The sequence below is a fragment of the Marmota flaviventris genome, chromosome X (genome assembly GCF_047511675.1).
Source record: "Marmota flaviventris isolate mMarFla1 chromosome X, mMarFla1.hap1, whole genome shotgun sequence".
Taxonomy (NCBI): Eukaryota; Metazoa; Chordata; class Mammalia; order Rodentia; family Sciuridae; genus Marmota; species Marmota flaviventris.
In genome coordinates this window covers 10,357,094-10,371,516 of record NC_092518.1, presented here as the reverse complement: position 1 = coordinate 10,371,516, position 14,423 = coordinate 10,357,094, and the positions used below count along the sequence as shown (strand labels likewise).

The 14,423-nt window shown below is 38.5% G+C and overlaps 1 protein-coding gene across 3 annotated transcripts in view; it reads right to left on the bottom strand.

The window, feature by feature from the left end:
* Ca5b (carbonic anhydrase 5B) overlaps window positions 1-14,423 on the bottom strand; it is a 60,202-nt gene that overhangs the window by 9,388 nt on the left and 36,391 nt on the right. For 2 of the 3 annotated variants that reach the window (XM_027927431.2, XM_071606352.1), the window contains exons 3-7: window positions 13,057-13,254; window positions 5,166-5,284; window positions 3,504-3,599; window positions 2,225-2,287; window positions 1,079-1,234 (exon numbers count right to left, since the gene is read on the bottom strand). In XM_027927431.2, the coding sequence (XP_027783232.2) occupies window positions 1,079-1,234; window positions 2,225-2,287; window positions 3,504-3,599; window positions 5,166-5,284; window positions 13,057-13,254 (632 nt within the window). The remainder of the gene's footprint in view (window positions 1-1,078; window positions 1,235-2,224; window positions 2,288-3,503; window positions 3,600-5,165; window positions 5,285-13,056; window positions 13,255-14,423) is intronic. The other variant, XM_071606353.1, reaches the window with a different exon arrangement.

The following is a 14,423-nucleotide window of genomic DNA, read 5'->3' as shown; positions in this document are numbered from 1 at the left end:
AGTCCCAGCAACTGGAGAGGCTAAGACAGGAGGACCGCAAATTCAAGGCCAGTCTCAGCAACTAAGTGAGGCCCTAAGCAACTTAGAGAGACCCTGTTTCTAAATAAAAAAATAAAAAGGGCTGGGGATACAGCTCAGTGGTAAAGTACCTCTGGGTTCAATCCCCAGTACAAAAAAATAAAAAAAGAATCTATGGAAATAACATGACTTTTAAACATTAGATTCACTGATATAATGAATTGTATTAATATCATTCATAATGAATCATTCTTCCTACATTACTACAATATACACGACTTAGACAAAGTATATAGTTCTTCTAATGTATTGATAGATTTTTATTTTGTATTCTATTTCTAATATTTTAGGGCTTTTTTGTTTGTTTGTTGTTTTTTAGCTTGTATGTTCTTCAGAGATACCAATTCAGAGTTTACTCTTGAGGAAGGGTCCAATTTTCAATGGATGTTAGTATTGGTAATCCTGACTTCATAAAAAAAGAGTTTAGAAGGCTTCATTTTTTGTGAAAATGGTTTATAGTCAAATTTTTAAATCCCATAAAGCAATTATGAGCAAATACTATTCTACTTTAGTTATATTATGAATTAAACAGGATTCTGTTTATTGACATAGTAGCTACCACTCAAACTTATTTTCTAGGGAAAAAATTAATCCCAGGTTTAAAACAAGTAACTTACATTAAAATTCCTGGACAGTCATTGTTAGATTCTTTTTATCTTGCGATTTTATTGCAAAATTCCCTTAAGAATTTTAAAGATCTTTGAATATATCTCATTGCCAGCCTCCATTCTTCCTTTTAAATGGGTCTTGAATTTATATAGAGATTCATGCTCTATATAAAATGCACAATGTATAAAACATAAGTAATTGTTAAATACAGAAGCAAGCAGCTTATGTTCTTCCTTGTTTGAACTCTTCTTTCAAATTAATCTGAAGCATTTCCTAAATCATATCCAAATTAAGATACGGTATTAAAACTGTCAAAGTTTGAACCCAACCTTTTTTTTTTTAGACAGGCAGACTAGGGTCTCCACACGTGGAAAATGTGAAAACAACATACCTGATCATGATCAACCTCTACTGGCTGCTTCTTAATGATCCAGGTGACAGACTCAGAGAGGGGCGGGGTAGTCAGAGACCCGGAGTAGGTCCAGTAATCCGGGCAGGCAGGCATCATGCAGGAAGGGTCAAATGACCCAAATTCCACAAGGGTGTCCTGGCCATAAGAAGTTACCCAGCTATTATTCAGTAGTAAAAAAACACTCAGGAATTAGAAAACCACTCAGGCAATGATTCTCAGGGGGTCTGGGGACTAGCAGTGGTTCAAGGGAGCTCCAGGCACCCTGGGCAGCTTTCTGAAGAATCATCACTGCTTAACACAGAATCATGTCCAGGCTTTGTTTCCACAATCAACTGTGTATTTCTGATATTTCTTAGTGGGAAAACAGTCAAAACCATTGTCTCCCTCAATTTTGATGAGCCTATAGCAGGTCATCAAAGGTCCCCTCTGTTATTGGGAGATCTTAGGTAGTGACTGCTGCATAAACAAGGAGACTTCTCCTAATCAAGACAGACTAATGCAGTTTAAATCAGGAGGAGCCAAAATCCTGGACTGAGGAGAGAGAGAAAGAGAGAGAGGGATGGAAAGGGGGAGAGATGGAAAATGAGGGAGGGAAAGAGGAGAAGAGAGGAATGATAAACAGACTTCCAGGTTGCAGATCTTTGGGGTACTGAATGTGGAGGACTTCATCTTGGGGACTGGACAAGGGACAAGGATAATTGTTCTTTACAGCAAGACAAATCAAGTCTCTAAAGGATTTTTCTTGCTCCTTCCCTGTGGAGGTGACTATAGAAAAGAAGACTGCTCTGGGTGTTTTTACAAGGACTTGCAAGGAGCTGGTGTCAAGAACAAAGGAGGGGAAAGTAGTATATTCCTGAGTCCAGAGTCCCAAGCAGCATGGCAGCAAAACTAGAGAGCTCAGTGCCCATCAATGCAGTCACGTCTGTGCCCTGCAGTGGGACCCGGGGGCAGGGGCTCTCTTAACACAAGCATCATAAATGCCAAGTTCCCTACCTCGGCAGTGTTGAAGGAGAACCTGAACACAGGTCACCTAATTACACTTTCTGGTACAAAGGGCCTATTAATGTCTCCACTCTGAGATTGGAAGATAAAGTATATTTCAAGTGAGCCAGAAAAAAATATTACCTTATGCTTAATTGATGGCAAAGTATCCACCAACTTCTGTAGCTCTTTATGATGTTTGCCTAGCTAAAGAACAAAGACAAAAATATTAATAACAACAGACATCTCACTGTAGAAACTGTAACAGAATGGGAATTAAAATTAACCACCTGATGATTACATATAAATAAACCACAGGACTGAAACTAGACTTAAGCTGATAATTGAGAATGTTATAAACATCACTGAATTCAATTAGATACAAAACAAATGAGTAGGCTGTTTGCTGAAAGGCCAGGTGCCTGCAGGGAAAGGTGCCTCCAGGCCCTATTAAGTATCAGATCCTACATTGAAATTTAAATTAATTAAAATTAGAAATTATTCTGCACTTGCACTAACTACATTTCAAGGGTTCAATTGACACAGATGGCTTGTGATTATAGTACTGTGCACTTTTATATCATTTGAAATATATTCATAATAACCTTGTGTTTTAAGCATTGTTTATTTTACCAGACTATTGACCCTAATACTCTTAAAATAAATAACCTATATCGTAATGTTCTAACTTTTTAATTTTTTTTAATTTTTAAAATATTTTGAGTTGTAGATGTTATTTATTTATTTTTATATGTTACTGAGTCTCAAACCCAGTGCCTCACACATATTAGGCAATAGCTCTACCGTTGAGCCACAACCCCAACCCTCTTTTTTATTTTTGGTTACTGGGATTGAACCCAGAAGTGCTTAACCACTGAGCCGCACCAAAGCCCTTTTATTTTATTTTATTTTTTGGTGGGGGGTACTAGGGATTGAGCTCAGGGGCACTCGACCACTGAGCCACATCCATAGCCTTATTTTGTATTTTATTTAGAGACAGGGTCTCAGTGAGTTGCTTAGCGCCTCAATTTTTTGCTGAGGCTGTCTTTAAACTTGTGATCCTCTTGCCTCAGCCTCCAGAGTTCTTGGGATTACAGGCATGCACCACAGTGCCCAGTTATTTTAAAATTTTATTATTATTATTATTATTATTATTATTATTATTTTAGTACTGGCCACTTAACCACTGAGCCACATTCCCAGCCCTTTTTTAATATTTTTTATTTAGAAACAGGGTATTCCTAAATTGCTTAAGGCCTCACTAAGTTGCTGAGGCTGGCTTTGAAATTGTTATCCTCTTTCCTCAGTCTCCAGAGCTATTGGGATTACAGGCATGCACTACAGTGCCCGGCTATCTTTGCATTTCTTGAGTACAAGATATCATTTAAAGTTAATAAGTTTTTTTTTTTGGTGTGTTTATTACCTTTAAAAATACTCCTATCACAGCCAAACCATTTTCTTCCAGTGCAGCATCCTCGAAGGTTTCAAACTTGACTGCATTCCAATGTACCAAGTGCAGCTGGAACATCGTTAAAAGTGAGTTTAACATATAACCCTACAGGATCATTCCCAAATAAACTGACAGCCTCTTTCAACATACACATTTAATCATGTTTCTTCATCCCAAATAAAGCTACTGAGAAAAGCATATGACAATTGTGTATAAAATGAGATATTGAAAACAGGGAAAATTTAGGCAAGAACAATTAATATCACTTTGGAAGAGAAAGATTTATTAATGGAGAAAAATAGATTCACATAGCAAAGTAACATTTTCGTAAGGAATCAACATTTGTTCATTCCCATCTTGATTTGCATGAAATACTAATATCTAAAATCTATTTGCATCTAAGGGAGAGAAGATGTTTATATACTAACAGAAAGAGATCCTCCCTATGGAAATTAGACAGGAGTTGAAGACAGATTTCTTCTTGGCAGGATAACCATTTGCAATGTGTTTTCTTTTTTCTTTGGGGTGGGGGTGGGGGGTGATAATGAGGATTGAACACCCAGGGCCTTGTGCATGCGAGGCAAGCACTCTACCAACTGAGCTATATCCCCAGCCCATGTTTTCATTTTTAACATTTCAAACAGAATTAGGGGGAAAGTTGTAAGAAGAAATTCAATTTCCTTATGCTCTCTTTATATTTTCTTATAAATCATTCCTCATCTATCATTCATGAATATGACTGCATTATCACCCAGCCTCCAAATGAGACACCTCAAGGTCACAGTTAACTTTGTCATCTTTTCTCCTGAAGAGGATCCTAGTGCTTTTATTTCAGAAATGTTCGATAAATTTTTTTCTTTCTATTTCTATTGTGATAGACTTCATTTAGGCCCCACATTTCTCATTTGGATTAATTCAACCTGTGGCTGTGCATTGTTTCCTGGATTAGTACTTTACGCAATAGTTTGAGCCTAGTTTAGAATTCTGGAAGAATTCAGTTTCAGGATTTGTTTGTTTATTTTGGTTTGTGGTACAGGAAATTGAACCCAGAGGCACTCTACCACTGAGCTAATCCTCAGTCCTATTTATCTATTTATTTTGGTGCTGGAGAATGAACCCAGTGCCTCTTTACCACTGAGCTACATTCCCAACCCTTTTTATTTTTTATTTTGAGACAGGGTTTCTCAGTAAATTGCTGAGGCTGACCTCATACTTGTGATTCCCTTGCCTCAGACTCCCAACTCACTGGAATTACAGACATGCACCAGTGTGTCCAGCTCATCTTTTTATTGTTTATTTTTAAATAGGATCTCAATTAATTGCTGAGGGTATTGCTAAATTGCCCAGGCTGGCCTTGAACTCACAATCCTCCTGCCTCAGCCTACCAAGGATTACAGGTGTGTGATACCATGTCAGACAGTTTCAGGATATTAAGATTCATTTCAACCATTTTATTTCAGATGTATGTAATTTTTACATGTCTAGGCTAGAAATAATCAAATATGCCCCTGATTGAGTTATGTAGCATTTATAGGAACAACCTCATTCTTTCTGCTAACTTCTTAGAACTAGAAACGTTAAAGAACTATCCCCACTTCTCCACAGTTGTCTCAGTTCCTGACCTTCTCAACATACCTCTGCTGGGTAGCATTTGCTGTCCACGGTGTGCTCAGAGCCCCAGGCATCAATTGCCCCCCAATGAAAATGGAACTGCTTCAGTCTGTAGATGTGTTCCAGGGGTCCTCCTTCAATCACTGAAATGGAACATCCAACAATTCAGGGGTTAGTTATTTACCCTGTGGGAAAAAGGCTGAACCTGCAGGTGGACCATCTTTGTAAACTGTCTGAAATGGAGTACACCATATTATATATAAGTATTTATAACTTGATTTCCATGCAGTCAATACATGTATAAGGGCAAGATCAAATGGCATTAAGATTTAACCAGCAAAGCTACATGCAACTGTTAAGGCCAATTTTTGACTTATTTCTATATACTATAGTTTCTGTGATGCACAATAAAATGCAAGTTTCTCTTAGCATATTTATTCAATCCAATCTGATAAAACAAATACAGTGACAAAAGATACTCTCTTTTTTATGCAATAACAATTTGCTTTTTAACTTTTGGAGATATTAATATTTCTTTTCCTTTCACAGAAATGAAATAGGAAATTTACAAGTCAAAAATGATTGCCTAGGGGGCCGGCCAGGGCTATGGCTCAGTGGTGGAGTGCTTGCCTAGTATGTGTGAGGCACTGGGTTCGATCCTCAGCACCCCATAAAAATAAATAAAGGTATTGTGTCCATCTACAACTAAAAAATATTTTAAAAAAGTGATTGCCCAGGAGATGTTGGCCAAAGAGTACACAGTTTCAGTGAAACAGGAGGAACAAGTTCTCAAGATCTATTTCACAGCATGGTTACCACAGTTAATAATAATGTATTGTGTATTTCAAAATTTCTAAAAGTAAATTTTAAAATGTTCTCACTACAAAAAAAAAAAAAAAGAGTAAGTGGAGCTGGGGCTAGAGCACTTGCCCAGTACATGTGAAGTACAGGGTTCAATCCTCAGTACCACATTAAAAAAATAAATAAATAAAATAAAGGTATTATGTCCATCTACAACTAAAAAAAAAGAAGTATTTGAAGTGATGGATATGTTAATTAGCTTGATATAACATCACACAATGTATACATATATCAAAACATCACATGTGGCCTATAGTGGTACATGCCTATAATCCTAGGTACATAGGAGGCTGAGGTAGGAGGATCACAAGTTGGAGACCAGCCTGGGTAAGTTAGCTATACCCTAACTTAAAATAACAAAAGGCTGGGAATGTAGCTCAGTGGTAGAGAGCTTGCTTAGCATGTCATGTGCAAGGCTCTGGGTTCAATCCCCAGCACCACACACACACACACACACACACACACACACAAATAGCATCACACTGTACCTCATAAATACACATAACTATTGTCAATTAAAAAACACAACAATTATCATTCATCTTCCTTTGAAGAGAGTGAACAATGTGAACCATTTATACACTTTACTGCGGCCTATATGGGGTTGAATAATTAATATGCCAAACAAGACTAGTTTTCTGGAACTGGTAAAATCAATATAGTATAGAGAAAATGAATATTCAGAAAAAGTAAGCTGTTAAAGTCACCTTAGACTTTGAGTCGTGCTGATTTTCCCCCCTTGAATTTGCTAATGCATATTAGTTCCTCATTTCCTCTCTCTGACCAGACCCTGGCAATATCTGTACACAGTCAAACCAATATAGCATCATTAAAATCATCCATCCTATTTATCTTAATGATCCTCAGTTGAATTTTATGTACACAAATGATCAAGTACAGAAATCCCAAGGCCTAAATAACACTGAAATGAAATGGTCTGCAATGTATCTTACTGACTTTGAAAAATTCTTACATAATTTCCTCTAAAAATCAGTTTTGTAAGAGGCGAGTGAAGACACCAATGACTTCTTCCTTTTAGGGGGCAGGAGAGATGCAGAGAATAATACCACATGATTCACTAGGTAATAAAAGAATAGTACTAAAATGAAATGAAGTCAAAATAAAATATCTTTCAAAAAAATCTTACTTTTCTACACGAACTCCAAATAGTGAGAATGATTTTGGCAAATACTGAATCCAATTTGTTGAACAAAATTGAAGTTCTGGTCTCAGGTTAAGGGCCAGCTCTCCTCTCCTGTCCCTAGAACAATCCTGGCAACATCTTCTAGATCCTTACTGTGTGTCTCCTCCAAAGATGATAAACAGGGCAAAGAGAAGATGTCACCAACAGGTGGCTGAGGGACAGAATTGGTCTTCAGGTGAGTTTTGATTCACCTACATAGTGTTGGTGGTGCACAAGCTACTAAACAAATTTTAAAATTAGTTGCCAACATTTAAGGCTGGCCAATCTAGGTTTCCAACTTCATTTATGAGAATTAAATGCCATGGCCATGGTGGGAACACAATCCCCCAGGGCTACAGGGTTGGCAGAGGAAATGGATACCCCCTTAAGTAGGCCACCAGTTGTTCACCATGGTCACCTCTGCCATTTCCCTCATTCCCAATCTAACTCATTCTCATTCCCTCCCTGTACTGTAGGTACAACTGCATTTGTGATCCCTGGGAGATAAAAGGTTAGTGGTTCAGCATCTGACTTTGGCACTTGCTACCTGGAAAAGTTAAGTCCCTACCATGTGCTGGGTATCATACCTATATAAATTCTACTAGGGGAGAGATGAGACAGTGTAGTATTCTTCTGTGGAATGTGGTTAAGAGCACACACTTTGTAGGAAAAAAAAACCCTGTTTCAGTGAATTGGCTATGTGTCATTTGCCACATGTGCCAGCAGCTTCTAACTCAATGACCAGTGATCCCCATTCCCTGGTATTCACAACCTTATATAATTTCCTCCCCTGGATGTGACCTGGACCTCAGACTTGCTTCCTATGGGCAAAAGTAAGAGGATGTCTCTTTTGGGGATGAGCTTTCAAAAAAGACTGGCTTCTGTTCTGCTTGCCCTCTCTGACCTTCCCCCATTTACTTGCTTGTCCTATGGAGAAGCCTGTAAAGTAAGGAAATGAGGGTGGCCTTCAGCCATCAGCCACCCAGGAATGGAGGTTCTGAAAGAAACAGAATCAAGCTAACAGGCACCTGAGTAAGTTTGCAAGAGGATCCTTTGCCAGAGAAGCCTTGAGATAAGATCCTAACCAAAATTGATAACTTGATCACAGCCCTATGAGAAACTCAGAGCCAGAACACCCAGATAAATTGTGCCCAGATTCCCACTCTATGAGCATGGTCTACAAAATTCACCATGAATCAGCTCTTGCCTGCCTCTGGCCCTGCTCTCTGTCACCTCCTTCTTACACATTAAATCACAGTAACACCTAACACAAGGATCACATCACCTCTCACTTCTACCTCCATGTAGATCACCCAGATGTCACCTCTATCAAGAACCTTTCTCCCCAGACTCATGTGTACACCTCCGCCATAGCACTTAGCACTTTGCAATGGCATCATCTCTCCTAGGGTCTGTCTCCTCATCACACTTATAAGCTCCTTAAAGGCAGGGTCCATCATCTCTTCCTCTTTCTATTCTGAGTACAGTGTCTGGCACTTAGTAGATTCACAATAAAACCAGGAACTAAAGAAATAGACTGTCATGTGGCTGTCACTGGTAACTGGGATATCACTGGTAACCTCAACAAATGGAAAGGGAAAGGGTGGGGTTGGGTATAGCATATGAGTGGAGGAGGGAAAGAATTATCACCTGGAATTGAACAGAGAAGAAAGAAGATAGTAAATCAGAGAGGAAAACAAGTAGATGTGGTGGTGCACACCTGTAATACCAGCAACCTGGGAGGCTGAGGCAGGAGGATTGCAAGTTAGAGGCCAGTCTAGGCAACTTATCGAGATCCTGTCTCAAAATTAAAAAGAAAAGAAAAGGCTGGGCATGTGGTAGAGCACCCCAGTACCAAAAAAAAAAAAAAAAGAAAAAGAAAAAAGAAGAGAACAGTCAAACAATGTAGCAAATGTGTATTTGACATTGGTATTTTGTTATTTCTGTGCTCTAAGATGAGAAACAATTAAACTTACAAAGAATTTTAGGTAACAAAAATAAAACATCTTGGGTCTGGGGTTGTGGCTCAGCGGTAGAGTGCTCGCTTAGGACCCGAGTTCGATCCTCAGCACTGCATAAAAATGTAAATTAAAAAAAATAAAAAGGTATTGTGTCCAACTACAACTAAAAAATAGACATTTTTAAAAAATAATAAAATAAAATATATAACATGGAGCATGTTATGTAAAATTATAATACATCAATAAAAAGTATGGGGAAAAAAATAACATGGAGTCTGGCTCCCAGCAAGCAATCTCTGTAATATTCACTCCCTTCTTTTGCATTTCAATGTGTGAAAAAAAAAAAAAAAAGGAGCTAGCAGAGACATGATCAAAAGAAAGGGAACACACAGAACCCATACAAATAAAAGCAAAAGGCTGGGCTTTTACCCTTGGAATCCCAACAGCTCTACAGGCTGAGGCAGGAGGATTGCAGGTTCAAAGTCAGCCTCAGAAATTAGTGAGGCTATAAGCAATCTAGTGAGACTTTGTCTCAAAATAAAAAAAAATAAAAAGGACTGTGGATGTGACTCAGTGGTTAAATGCCCTTGGATTCAATCCCTGGTATTAAAAAAAAAAAAAAAAAAAGACAAAGAAACAACAACAAAAATGAGTAAGTGCAGGAAGTGGGCATGAAAACTCTTTAGGGGTGATGAAAACATTCTAAAATTGGATTGTAGTGATGTTTGCTCAACTCTGTAAATTTACCAAAAAAAAAAATAATAATAATTATATTTTTAAGTAAATATAGAACCAGAAATGGGGCAGGAGAACTTAAAATTTTTATGAAAGCATTCTTACTAGGTTCACTGCCTGCCTATGATCCCCTATAAAAGCATGGAGTGAAGCAGGTTGAAACAGGAAACACCCTTAGGAGGAGAACAAAGGGACTCTCCTCTCCTTTCCTTCTATTTAATGCCTTTTGAGTGTCAATAAAAGGAATTTCAGGAAAGGTGATAATTTACAGGGTCGACCATGTTAGCCCAGGGATAGTTTATTGCCCTTCCCTATAATATTTTCTTATTTCTCACATGCACTTATTAAAATCAGTAATTGTGTCCTATTCTGGGGAACTAGATAACAACACAATAATCAGAAGAGAGTGACATGAGACATGCACATACCTTCTTAGAAATCTGTTAATATCTCTAAGAGAGATTGTGTTGTTCCCACTTTCATTCCAGATTTTAGTTATTTGAGTCTTCTTTCTTTCTCTCTCTCTCTCCTGTTTTTTCTTTGGTCCACCTAACTAAAGGTTTGTCAACTCTGTAGATCTTTCCAAAGAACCAACTTTTAATTTTATCGATTTCTGCTCTGTTCTCAATTATTATGTCCTTCTTCATTGCTTTGGATTTAGTTTGCTCTTCTCTTTATAGTTTCTTAAGGTGGAAAGCTAGGTTACTGATTTGAGAAATTTCTTCTTCTCTGTTACATGCATTTTCATCTATAAAATTCCCTCGAAGCACTGCTTTAGCCGCATTCCATAAGGTTTGTTATAATGCTTCTGTTACCTTTCCTGACTCCTTTTCCTTCACTTTATTCCAGATCTTTATAAAGCACACGGTAGTAGCACATTTCTTAGGGTTGGTTTGTTGGTTTTTGTTGTTTTTTTGAAACTCATAGACATTGATACTTGTTAGATTCTTCCTTTTCTAGAATTGTTCCTTCCTTGTCTTCATTTCTAGGATGTCTTTGCTTTCTTTTTTAATTTTTATATTTTTCTTGTTCTCCCCACCCCCACTATTGATTGTTTTGCAACTGCGTGGAGAAATAGTAGTGAAGAAAAAGCAGGAAATAAGAGGCAGTCACTGAAAGGAAAAAAGAGATGGAGAAAGGCACTTACTGGTGTCCTATAGAAAATAATTATTAAAGCATAATAAAATGGGGCTATCAGTTTTAGTTCACTCAGACCAAACAAGTGAAAAATTATCAAACTCTCTACAATTTTTCTTACACATTTTGTAAAAAAAAATTTTAATGAAATTGATTTCACGTAGGGAAGGTAGGATCAAGAGAAGACTAAGGTTTTTAAAAGATCTATTATGATGAAAACATTTGTTATCCATCAGAAATTTTTCATGCAAATGGATGGATAAGAATCCTTAAATCAGTTGGGTGCAGCATACCTATAACTCCAGCTACTCAGAAGGCAGAGACAGGAGGATCCCAAATTCAAGACCAGCCTGAGAAACTTAGTGAGATCCTGTCTCAAAATAAAATAAAAAGTGCTGTAGTTCAGTGCTAGAGTGCTTGCCTTGCATGCATGAAGCCCTGGGTTTGATCCATATACCACACACACAGAAAATAATCTTAAATCTATTATTCAAAAGAAAAAGAGACTGAAAAATAAAACAAACAGCTGTTTACCTAGAAAGCTCTCAAGAAACCCATTAAACAACTTCCTAAGATTTCTAACTCGGTGTAGCAATGGAATATTGGCAATACAAGGTCCCTAAACTATCAAGGGCTTTAAAAGCTGAACAACACCTAGGATCCTCAGAAGAAAAGAAAGAAGATTATCACAGACCTAGACAGGTCTGAGACTTAAAGGAACTACTATGCATACAGAATGAATGTATGAGAGTTGGTGCTCCATAGTTGGGTCTATCCACTTGTTTTAGTCAGCTATTTTGCTGCTGTGACTAAAAGACCTGAGCAGCACAATTGTAGAGGAAGAAAAGTTTATTTGAGGGCCCACAGTTTTTAGTCCATAGAAGGCTGGCTCCATTCCTCAGGGCTCAAAGTGAGGCAAAACATCATGGCTGAAGAGTGTGGTAGAGGAAGCAGCTCACATGATGATCAGTATGCAGAGAGAGAGAGACTCCACTCACCAGATACAAATATACAGAGCCACGCCCCCAATGACCCACCTCCTCCAGCCACACTCTACCCTCCTTCTGTTATCACTCAGTTAATCCCATCAGGGGATTAATTCACTGATTGGGATAAGGCTCTCACAACCCAATCATTTCTCCTCTGAACCTTCTTGCATTGCCTTACACTTGGCTTTTGGAGGATACCTCACATCCAAACTACAACACAATTAGTTTAGGTCTGGCAGGGGTAATGTTAAGAGTTCCAAGGGAAACAAGTCAAGCTTGCCAGAGTACAGAATAGTCATCTGGAACATGGAAATTTAGCTTGCTGTTTTAAGGATTTCTGGAATTCTTATACACAGGATAATATTATAGGTTTCTAGTTAAGATGAGGGCACACTCCAGTGTTTTGGAAAAATTAAGAAAGAAGCCCATGAATCTAGGGGAAAAAATGAGCAATTCTTCTTAGTTTGAGATATGTTAAGTAAGGTACTCAGGGTTTTGGTACCATGTCATACCATGGAGAGAAAGCAGAAAATGGGGATGTGGAGACACCTAAGCCTTTAAGGACAGACTAGGGATGTAGCTCAGAGGTAGAATTCTTGTCTAGCATGCACAAGGCCCTGGGTTTGATCACCAGCACCACAATCTGACAATTTAAATATTATTAATAATATTACTGTTTTGTGTAATAGTTCATGTAAAGTCAGCAAGCAGGAAAAAAAGTACATATTCAAAGAGCTTTGTAATGTTTTGAACAACCAATAAAAAAAAAGACAAAAAAAAAACCAAATAAACTTCTGGTAGAGTTTCATTTTCACATCCTCTTTTCTATAGGAAATATATATATATATATATATATATATATATATATATATATATATATTTAGTAATAAAAATGTTACTTATACTAATCAGAGAAAATTTGAATAAAAACTAGAAGGAAGTTTTTTATACATTTAAAAAGTAATATCAATGAGTTCCTTTGCTAACAAAGAAGTCAACACTGTCACAGAAACAGTGTGATGTGTCTGATGTTGATACCTTGTTCTTACCTGATTTGTCTGTAGAATCTTCAAATTCCACAAGGAAAGAGTACCCATTATTCCAGATGTGGAGGCAGGTGGCCGGGTCATAAGAGATGGTGAGGGGTTTTAAGCCAGGATCATAAACACTATCCTTCCACCGGATATTGATGGGTGACTGTCGATCACCCCCAGGAAGCAGGTCCACACTCTCCCAGAGTGGATGCACTAGGAGAGAGCAGGGTGGGACCATTAGCAAGAGCAGGAGGCAGTCCCACTTGGGGAGAACCAGCACAGGCCAATGGCAACTGGAAGTCTTTGGAATTAGCGACTCAGAGCCTCAACTGCCTAAAGCAGAGGATAAAGGCAGACCAGAGAGCACCTTGCATGGGCTCATGTCTGCCATCTTGAAAAGCCAACATGTCCCAGTCTGCCTACTAATCTCACCTGAACTCAGTGCTGTCAAGTCCTGTCACAACAGCAAAATGATTAGTGCCAGCTGCAAATGGGGTTTTCACAAGTGAATTTCTTTGTTTCATGGCTAATGTCCCAAGCCCCCAACTGGCTTTAAACACAAAGTCAAGTCAATTTAATTTCCAGTGACAGACTTCATTTTGAGCCAAGGGAATGGGGGAAGAATTTTGGAAAGCAAACTTTCATCGAGTGCAGCGTCTTCAGCTGGGTGGCTAGGGTAAACTGCTGACATGCGCAGTGTGCACGCTGAGCTCACCCCTGCGCCAGTCATCAGGCAGCCGCCCTGCAAGGCCAGGGCGAATATCAACATTGCCCAGGTCCCTCAAGTTCCCGGCCTGTCACTCAAATGTGGACATCATCTATGATGGTGTGTACACGTGGTTTGTCCCCCACAGCCACTGACGATGTGACCGATGCTGACTCTTTCCCACAGAATCAAGCCCCAGGGCTTTGCAGCAATAAATATCAGTGGACTTCCTGCTAACAGAGACCTGTTGAGACACCTACACGTGATGAATGGAACCCTCATCTAGTGGTTTGGGGGGGTCCAGTTCCCAGCCTTGTAGAAGCATCATGGATGGGTAGAATCAAAACCAACTGGAAATGTGAATGGACAGAAGTCATTGCCAATGGCCCCTGCATCTTGCCCCACCACTAAGAATGAGTAAGGATTCGAGTGGTGGGGTAAGATTCGGGTAAGGATTACTCGAATTTGAGTAAGGATTCACAGTATTTTTTTCTTTCCTTTTTTTTCCCCATAAAATATAGTACTCTTATCTCTGGAGAGGTCCAAACCCAACTTTGAATTTTTTTCCACCTTAGTCTAAAAGAACTTGTGAAGAACAAGAATTTCCTTTAGAGAAGATCTGTTTCAGAACTGTAAAAGAGAAAATGCATATGAACTGATACAATGCATCATCTTC